The 10,161-nt window shown below is 35.8% G+C and overlaps 1 protein-coding gene across 2 annotated transcripts in view; it reads left to right on the top strand.

Annotated features, from left to right (window-relative positions):
- The first annotated feature begins 6,044 nt into the window (after positions 1-6,044).
- The window catches only part of LOC135225827 (uncharacterized), a 41,231-nt gene continuing 37,114 nt past the window's right edge, over positions 6,045-10,161 (top strand). The window contains exon 1 of one of the 2 annotated variants that reach the window (XM_064265352.1): positions 6,045-6,371. In XM_064265352.1, coding sequence (XP_064121422.1) covers position 6,371 — 1 coding nt within the window. In that variant the 5' untranslated portion in view covers positions 6,045-6,370. Of the gene's footprint in view, positions 6,372-6,544; positions 6,615-10,161 lie in introns of those variants that run through there. The other variant, XM_064265354.1, reaches the window with a different exon arrangement.

Genomic DNA, 10,161 nt, shown 5'->3' with positions numbered 1-10,161 from the left:
AAAGTGAATAAATGTGAGCTTGAGCATCAATGAACAAATGAGTCTGGGAGATCGACAGTTAGTGTTGGTAGAGTATGGAAGACAGATGAAGAATGTAGAGAAAGGGAATGGAAGGAAGAAGCAATCATGAACTGCATGATAAGGGTGTTAGTGTTAGAGTATAAATGGTTGATAAGGCGTGTAATACAGGTGACTTTGAGGGAATGAATGATACTTATAGTGTGTGTGGGTTTGAATTGACAGGGATAAGTGAGATTTCAGTAGGAAGGGAACTGACTAGTAAGGAAGCGATTGATAGTATGGATGAAGCTTTGCTAGTGTTTGACAAAAGTATGGATGAACTGAGTGGTTATTGGAAGTTATTGGGACAAGAGCTAGGTGTAGATGAGGTAGTGAATGAAATTTGGGAGGATAGTAGTGAGGGAGATAATGGGAATCTGAATGAAAGTGGTTTGGAAGAAGTGAAAGGCGATGAAACTGAGAGCGTGTATGAGTGTCCTCAAATAAGATCCAGATGGCCTGCATCTGATCATCCTTGGGTGTTGCAAAAGGAAATTTAGTGTGGATGTTGTGAGTGTAAGGAGACGTTGTCAAATGTAACGGGGGAGGTAATATGGAGGAGTGATATGGTAGTTCAAAATTGACGACGTCTTCGAGGTTGCGTGAGAGAGAGAGAGAGAGAGAGAGAGAGAGAGAGAGAAGAGAGAGTGAGTAAGTGAGAGCATTGTTGGGTTGTCTGTCTGTGCATTGAATTCAGCAGTTGTTGTGTCTTGACAACTGTATCCAGTGTTTGAGTTTTGTGTGTTCTGTGTCTCGTTCAGCCAATTGTCCTGCGTAATTAGTAATGTCAAGGGAAAGTGGGGCTGGGGAACTATTTGTCAGCCATGTTGGATAAAGTAAATGTGGGGAGATGTTGTTTGTTTTGCTTTGCTTGTGATCCTGCCCCACTTCAAAGTTCTCCTTTCTGACATTCTTTATATCTTCTTTATATCTTTATATGCCCATTTTTAATCTACTTTTTTTATGAGTGCGGCTTCGCTGATCGTGTAATGTTTTGCACGTTAAGCAACGTTGCCTCCACTAAGTAGGATTTTCTTCCTTCTGCGGTTTCCTTCTCGAGCGACTCCTCTTTTTTCAGCAAAGTTGGATGGAGGTCCCATAACTTTTTCGGTGGTAGGTTCTCCCATATCTTTCATCATTTCCCTGAGACCAAATTCTTTCGTTTGATGTCGATGAAGTTCAGCTTTTGAGCATTTTACATGTTCCAAATCATGTTCTTGGAATGATCATATCGTTTTAATGGTTAAGCTTGCTTCTATAAAGATGTCTTTTTTGTTGGATATCGAATCTACTCTCTTATTTTTCATTTGAGTGGAAAACAGGAATTTGTCTCACAGTAATTGGCCACTTCATGTTTTACATGTAGGTTTATTTTACCGAATTAATTGAATTGTTTTTTACTGTAGCAGACAATATCTTTCAGCAGCAAGGTAGTGCCACTGGATCTATGGTGGTTTCAGTCATGCTGCTGAACTGAGGGAAAATAGGCAGCAGCCAGCTCTAAGATAGCCACATAGCTCTGATAACCACCTCATTCTAAGCTTTCTGTGATAAAAGCAGCAATCCAAGCATGCTTCCTTTTCTTTTCCCACACCGCTTGGTGATTAAATCATATTCCTCTTAACGTATTTATAACGAGAGTCAAAATGACCCTTGTTTAAATAATTGGAGAGAACTCCTAACTGGGAACAAACTTACTCTGGGTGTGATTGTCTCTTTGAATGTCGCCCCTGTAGCCAGCTGAAGATCAATTATAAAAACCCAATGCGAATTCAAACTCCCACAATTACAAAAATATAATCTTTCTTTCCCCAAATAGCTAACATAAAAATGAAATAAAATGAGTTAAAGAACATGCCAAAAATCATTAAACTACCATTACTCTTCCCAAAATCATATTTAAGTAAGTACCCCCTCTTATCCATTTCTGTCTGACTATTCACTAGTTTTTATCAATAAAAGTCAACACAAGTTTAGAGACATTTTTTAAATGGTGACTTCGAATCCATCTGAAAATGAGAATATAATGATCAAACAATGAAATATTAAAGTTCATCAATAAATGAGTGTCACATCGCACTTCCCTTTCTCTAGAAACTGAACTCAATGTCACTATGTAAAAGGCATGACTTTTCAAAGTCTTTTTCACTTTACCTTCTCCAATGTATCTTAGCGTCTCCTCGGATCGCCAAAGTTTCTTGTGACCACTACGACAGTTTGTCGTCTAATTGCCCCGTCAGTTCCCATACTAGAGATTATATTTCATTCACTTCTTCTGACCATCGTATGTATGTACACCCACCAACAGACGTATGGATACACACACACTACTGAACGCACGAATGCATGGACGCTGGTCTATTCTGTGCATTTCCATTTTCCCATGTTCACGTTTAATCTAGCGCACGTTCTCGTTGGCGTGAAGTAACCTGATGTAAAATTTCCTTGTGGTTTACCTCATATCTCTGGAATGGGTTCCTATCTCGTTGTTCCGCAACCGCTTGTTTTTGATTTTTGTCTTAATCTGCATCTTGAGGAATCCACTGTTTTGCATCTGTCGCTAACCAGCAAGTGCTAAGGTTATCAACCCCATTTATTTTAATATATATCTATTTATTCCTCTGACCAATGTGATTCTAAAACTTATCTTCTTTTAAAAGATAGTGTCGTTCATCATTGAGTTCAGACTAAACTAAAATAATTGACTAAATATAAAAAAAAAAAGTTTACACTGAGCGGACGTAATTTCTTAACGACTCTTGCACATGACAAATCGGCACTGAGCTTGGTATGCCAGTAGGAGTTATTGTCACTTGCTCAGGGAGTATGTCTACATACTACTGTGCTGTCATTGTTATTCTTGTTAGGGGTTTAGGAAAGGTCTATGGAAGAGCTTAAAAAGGTCTGCAAAGGTGTGCTGCATTGAGCTAAGGATAGACGAATTTTAGGATAGGAGATTTTTGTTATTTATTTATTAGAATGAAAATGTAAAAAATGAATAATGTGCATGTTGAATAGTACAGAAAGATTATTTCTAATAGAATATAGCATATTTATTTTAATTTTCGTTGGAGAAACAAGGCTCTGTTTGACCATAGATTTTAGCATGTTTTTGATCTATGTTAAAAGCTTGGAATATAATGTTTACAACTTATGCGTGAGGGGAAAATCTTAAATGTGTCCCGAGTAAGCTGTTCCTTTGGGAATTAAAAATTATTGAAATGAACTGTATGTTTCATTATCAGCTGTGTTTAATATTCTTTTCTGATAAAGAACATATTGAAATGATGTTACATTATCTTTTATGCAGTTTTACTTTTGTTTAAAAGACACCCCCAGACTGGCTAATTTCCAAAAACAAGAAGAAGAAAAAAATGGAACCATTATATTCCTTAATAAATCTTTCAGATACGATGCTGAAGGTCATCCTACAGAAGTCATGTTAGTGGACCTTCAGCTGTGTCGTGAGGCATCCATAGGAACTGACCTGAGTTACTTCCTTTATACCTGTTCATCTAAGCAAGTATCTTGACTTTAGATACAGTTGTATAATTTCAATAGATGTTGAGCATTGAATCTACGATGAAAATTTATTCACTTCTAGGTCAAATAAATATTAAGAATTTCGGCTGCCAGGCACTATTAGACTCATACACACATATTACATTTGTGGAATCATGTTAATGTATGAAAGTTTGTTCTAAAATAAGTTGCAACTATAATTTCGTGGAACTCTTACCACACTGAGGGAAAGCACTGGAGTTTATATTTAATCTAGTCCTCCAACTATGCATGAGCAAAGAAAAGCCATTATGCCAACGATGGATACAAAGGTTGTGCTGAGTAATGCTGACTTACTATTTAATAACGCTATCAATTGTCGTCATAACAATTTACTGCTGATCATCATTGCGGAACCACTGAGACGAAATTCTTTAAAATTAACAAAATATACTCAGAACGTCTCCACGAATAAGCACATAGTTCCCTGGCATCAAGCGTTAATATGGATGAAGAAAAAATGGAGGCAGTTCATTCAATTCATTCGCATAGATATTGAAGTATGGTAGGTCTCAGTCACTTTATTGAAAACGCTCTTTGTTATTCTAATAACTATGACCAAGTACAGTATGAAAACTGTAATACTTGCAACTGATAGCCGGGAATTGTAGTTTCATGTGTAAGTCATACAATAAAGTTTTGCAACGTTTCCTGGGACCTTGCAAACAACAGCCCGTAAAGTGCTAACAGGCAACTTTGGCACACTCCCGAAGCCACCACTCATAACTGTTGTGGTTTTTATTTTTATAGAGATTTCCACCGTTTCCCTTTGCATGTATTATCCTTTCACTATGATATAGTCTACATGTTACTAAATAGAAGATGTTACTTCGAACAGAAGTCTATCAGTATTTGCGACAGCTTCTGTTTTGATGTAAGGGTCATTGTATACGACGGTTTCTGAGCACCCTGACAACTCCTGTTGTGAATTACATCAGATGGTGCATGATTAAAGTTATTAATAAAAATTTCCCTGAAAAGTACATAAGTTAATGATTTATTGTTTCAAAGTTTGTTCAGTGATTTAACCTTACTGATCTGAGATATTTAGGTTAAACAAACGCTACTAACTAACTGCAAATTTCCAGCAGTGTAAAGTAGAGAAAATTGCCTTCATTAGGTCAGAGGTAGAAAACTTGTCAAACAAATCTTTCTCTCTCTCTCTCTCTCTCTCTCTCTCTCTCTCTCTCTCTCTCTCTCTCTCTCTCTCTCTCAGCGTGTTATACAAGGATGGTTTGTGGGCGACCTAGGAGGTTATTTTCTCTCTTGATCGCAACGTCAGGTATGGGAAGTTTATCAAAACTTATCTTGACGACCCTTAGACCTAATTATGCAACGAAGTCACCCACTTGTGCGAGGTTTCACGTTCTTATAATCCCTATTCCGCAGTCTTATCATGTACGGCTGTTCTGTTGATGCTAAGCTGACGAGCAATGTCGCTTATGGGAACATGAGACTTATTCAAGTTTATGAGATTTTAAGTGAATTTTTCAAAATGTTTCGTGTGTGTGTTTTTTTTTTTTATAAAATGAATTCATTTCTTTCTGTTCTTTTTATATTGCAATCCATATGATTCATAATGGCAAAATAATAAATATCCCTTATCTATTATATGTATATATTTAATAGTTATATATATATATATAATATTATATATATTAATTATATTATTATTATTATTTATATAATTATATTTAATAATAATTATATAATTTAATATCTATTATCTATATATAGTATAATATATTATATATATATATACCATATTATATATATATATATATATATATTATAGCTATAAGATGTATATATATATATTTATATATATATATAAAGGAATAAGTTATTCTTCTGTGACCGAAATCTATTGGAAGTGTTGCAAAATTATCTAAAGTGATTGTAAAAGCAACTGGCTCTTACTCCCACTCTCAATTAGAGCACATCTTAAGTTTTTACATGAAATTATCTCTTCCTTAGTTATTCTTTTCATTTCATCTTCTCGGAAACGAAGCGCATCAAATGGCTCTGGTTCGTACGATCACGGACCGTTCGTTTGTCCGACGGTTCACACGCGGCCATCCCACGCATAGATATAAAGAGGCCCTCTATATCTATAGCTATGACTCCGTCTCATATGACCATACCCAGGGCAAGTTCCAACTTATCGAGATATGCTGTGAGAGAAGTGGCGAATTCCGTTAATGTCCTTCTGACTCTGTTGCATTTATCTTGCAAGGTAGTTAAGAACCAAAAAGTTTTTCATGCGAGTGTGCTTGTAAATATTCAAGGAAATGTACGTGGATCAATTTTTAAAGGCCTCTCTCAATGGACTACTGTATGAAACACTAACGTTAGAGTAGATAAGCACATTCCTATATTATGTTGCTACAAATTATATTTTCGTATTATTTGATTTGTGGCCTCGCGCTATTTCAAGCAGACACTCATATGACTTTTTGTAGCAAACATCCTAGTTACGGTTTGACGTATGTACGCAGCTGTACTGAAAACCATCTGAAAATGCGACTAGAAGCTCCTCAGTGATTCTGTACGGTCGTGTGGAGGAACTCAGCAACGGCAACCAAGAAAAACCATAAGGAGGTCACTCTCACTGTCTTCCCGGGCTGTGGAACGAGTTAGACCAATCGGCTTACTCAGTGAAACGCATTTCACGTCGAGAGTAGTGCGCTTGTAAGCGGGTTCCCGAAGCTGTTGTGCAGAGAGTTAGAATATTCCGTCATTGTTTACAAGTACGAGGCAAAGTTCTTACTGTTGAATTTCATAATAATGTGGTTTCGCCAGTAATATTTCTATTTTCATGAAAATCAAGACTCGATAATCTAAGAGATTTCAATCTTTCCCTTTTAACAGAAACAATCTCTCTCTCTCTCTCTCTCCCTCTCTCTCATGTCACCATTGTGAGTAGATATCAAGGTCGAATGTATCGATGAAGTAAGTGCACAAGGAAGTTTCGTTTGGAAGTGAACGTAAAGGTGAGTATCACATTATTTATAGCATCGGAGGTCACAAGAAGAAGAAGAAAAAGAAGTTTGATCACAGTTACGACTAATGTCTAAACTCAATCGTCATTATTTCCGTCCTTCACGGTTGCTCTTTGAAGAGTTCTAATCGGTCATCGACTAAAGTGACCCTGGTGAATGTGACGCCAAATAATTTATTGTTAGTAAGACATATGACTGGAGACATATTAGATATTTCAGTTTCATACTTTCTACTGAAATATTGAGGATAACCGATATTTTACATTTTAAGCTTGATTTAATCGGTAATTAACCAGTGAAGTTCTGTGAGAATGGCTCTCATAGAATCCTGGTACATTCTTATGTGAATTACTTGCCAAACGTCATAAAAACAGACAGTAGCCTAATCGTGTGATTGCAAATATAGAAACCGGGATTTCTACTATATCTCTTTCCAGAGACTTCTTGGTTGAAAGTTTATAATATTCTCCCATATTATGTAATTTCGTCACATTAACCATACGAAATCTTCCATATTTAGCGTTTATCAGTATCCCTAGCCTTCATGCAGTGGCGTAGCTAGCAATTCCCATTAGTGGGGGGGGGGGGGCGGGGGGGGGGGCAGGTGGGGCCAAGCTATTTTATGGGGCGGCCAACGAAAATGGCATAAAACTTATATGAAATTATATAATTAGTAAAAAATAACTATTCTCAAGTGTAAAGATCCATGTAAATAAAAGCAAAATAACATTAGTAACGGGTAAACATGCTATCGAAATTATGGAGTTCAATTAACTCTCAGCTCTCAATATTTTCCTCACAACTTCGTTTAAACTATATATATATATATATATATATATATATATATATATATATATATATATATATATAAATGCTTGTTGTAAAGGTAACAAGAATCAAACTAATGTTGTTAAGAATATAGAAAATCTGTAAATAAACTTGAAATATAAATAATTTCTCAAGTAAATAGCATTAGAATGGATCAAAATAATATCATCAGTAGCCACATAAATGTCAGTTGTATCTAAAAAAACAAAACACTACTAATACAGTGAAATATACAAATCGCTTCTCATCTATATACGATTACAAACTGTACAGGTAACAAATAAAGTCATTAAGAATATAGCAACACTGTAATTGAACTAAATGCATTTTCCCGTATTTCAAATTAAAATATGACCATGGCGTGTAAACGAACCAATCTATCATGATATAGCTTCAAGTGTAAACATATACATAATTAAATATCTTTTCAGTAAAGAAGTATCTTTCTATTATCATGTCGCTTGGCAAATTTTGATAAAATTTTGTCCATATCGATAGATTTGGCTCTGGGCACGTGGATTCCAAGGACAGCAAATGACGACAATCGTAAATCATCCAAGGTGCTGTGCAGAGAATTTTTTTTATTAGCCTCATAGATGAAAAACTTCGTTCACATGCAGCTGATGTAGGAGGGAGAACTATAGCTATTGTCAGAAGTTTATACAAATCAGGAAAGACATCTTTGTAAGGTGACATGAATGAAGACAGCTGTACAAGAGTGGTGATCTTGACTCCCTCTGATTCCCTGCGCTGAATGAGCCTTTAGGCTTTGCGTACTTCTACAGCTAAACCAGGCAGTTCAACTCCATACTGGACTGCCATTAGTTCAATGATCTCTGCATTAAAAAAAAATTGGAGCTTCTTGGATCCAGTGCTGAAATCGTCCTCATTCATTGTTTATTATCTTCGCTGAATCTAGAGTCAAGTTCTGCTAGAAAGCGGTCAAGCAATGGGTAGAAAAGATTTACAATACAAAAGTCATGTTTTGAGTCAGGTGTTTCTTCATGGCCAAGGGTAGTACTTGTTGCAAGGCCGTTAACCCTCTCCGGTCCAGACAGGGCGAACCTCTTGTTTACGTTCCGGTCTTGGTACTTTACCCGTCGGTGAACAGTTGAAGAGTTAGACGCATTGAAAGTTCCCACAAAATGCCTTTCTAATTTGTTCACCCTTGTATTTTTTATCATGACTAAAGTGGTACCATTGGAAAGCTGAACGTTTATTCTAGCGTATATTAAAACTTCTTAAAAATTAAATAACAACTACCATCGTTTTAGATGTGATAAAATAGGACCAAAAATCATATTTAGCGTTTCTTATTCTCTTCCTCTGATTTCAAAGGTCGAAAAATATATGTTCTGGTTAATCAAATGTAATAAATTTTACGTAAGTAGATAGAATATTTCTTACTTACAGTGATGGTAAATATTTCAGTCAACATTAATTATTATTTTATGAATGGCAAGGCAATAAACAGAAGCATCCATCAAGCATTTCATGGATGGTTAGTTTATAGCCGACGCTGGCAGCACTGATGGCTAGGTAAGTTCCTCATCGTTTTAGCTCCTCCTTCTGTCTTTGACGTTCAGCGTCATAGTTAGATCGCGTCACGTGATGGATTTCTGCTTTATTCTTGTGCTGTCTTATCAGTTCTTGTGATGCTAGTTTCTTGTCGTGCTTATCTGACTTTTTCATATTTTCACACTTCTACATTCACTCTTTTGTTAAAAATTCTGAATAATGAAAAATAATCCTCTCCATGCCTTTCACCTTCCAGGGCATAAAGGCCTCACTGGCATTTCTCCCTCGGCTTTTGTCACAGTATGTTTATTCAGAAGGCAATAGTGATACGTAATTGTAATATACTAAAGAATTTATGGTGATTTCAACCTCCATAGCTGTATATTGTAGGCCTACAAATGAAAATGTGATTATAGCATGAGCTTTCGTGTGTTTTCAAACATACTTCAATATAAAATTAAGTATTAAGCAGAAACGAAGATTCAATCTTAAAATGAACTATCAGTAGTTATAGGGTGATTTAAAAGCTGATTTATTACGGATAGTTGCCTAACAAGAATACATTTTATAACCATCGATTCCATATCCTCAACGAACTCCGGTCAGTAATAAACTTATATCGTCGTTATGATCTTGTTCGGTAGTTGGGGCTCTTTTAAAATCATACCAAATAAGCAAGACATAGTGTTCTGTTTTCAACAATGAATTAATAATTAAAAGAAGACAGAATACTTAACCTTGTCACAGAAGATTCAATCTACGATGCAATGTCTTCATTTTATGTGAAATTAAATATATATATATATATAAAAATATATATATATATATAAATATATATCTATATATATATATATATATATATATATATATATGTCAGATGAAAGAGGGCTATAATTAATAATATATTTAATATGCCAATGTGATGTGCTGTGACTTTTCTAGAATGCACAGATTCAGAGTCCGAAGCGTTGACCTGAGAAAGCTGATAAATAATTTCTTGGATGGTGCGATATGAAGATGCATAGTTAAGCGGGTCAATGTTCGCGAGTTCACGAGGTCTTGTTCAAGTGCCTTTGAAAACTGGCTACGACCAGTTGATGAAGCGTTAGTTCATGTGTACGTGTACGAACTATGCTTATTCATAATGGCATGTTTAGCTGAGAAACTAGGGAGACAGCTACGGGGGAGAAAG

Source organism: Macrobrachium nipponense, chromosome 13, assembly GCF_015104395.2.
Source record: "Macrobrachium nipponense isolate FS-2020 chromosome 13, ASM1510439v2, whole genome shotgun sequence".
Lineage (NCBI taxonomy): Eukaryota > Metazoa > Arthropoda > Malacostraca > Decapoda > Palaemonidae > Macrobrachium > Macrobrachium nipponense.
This window is presented reverse-complemented; position numbering and strand designations above follow the sequence as displayed.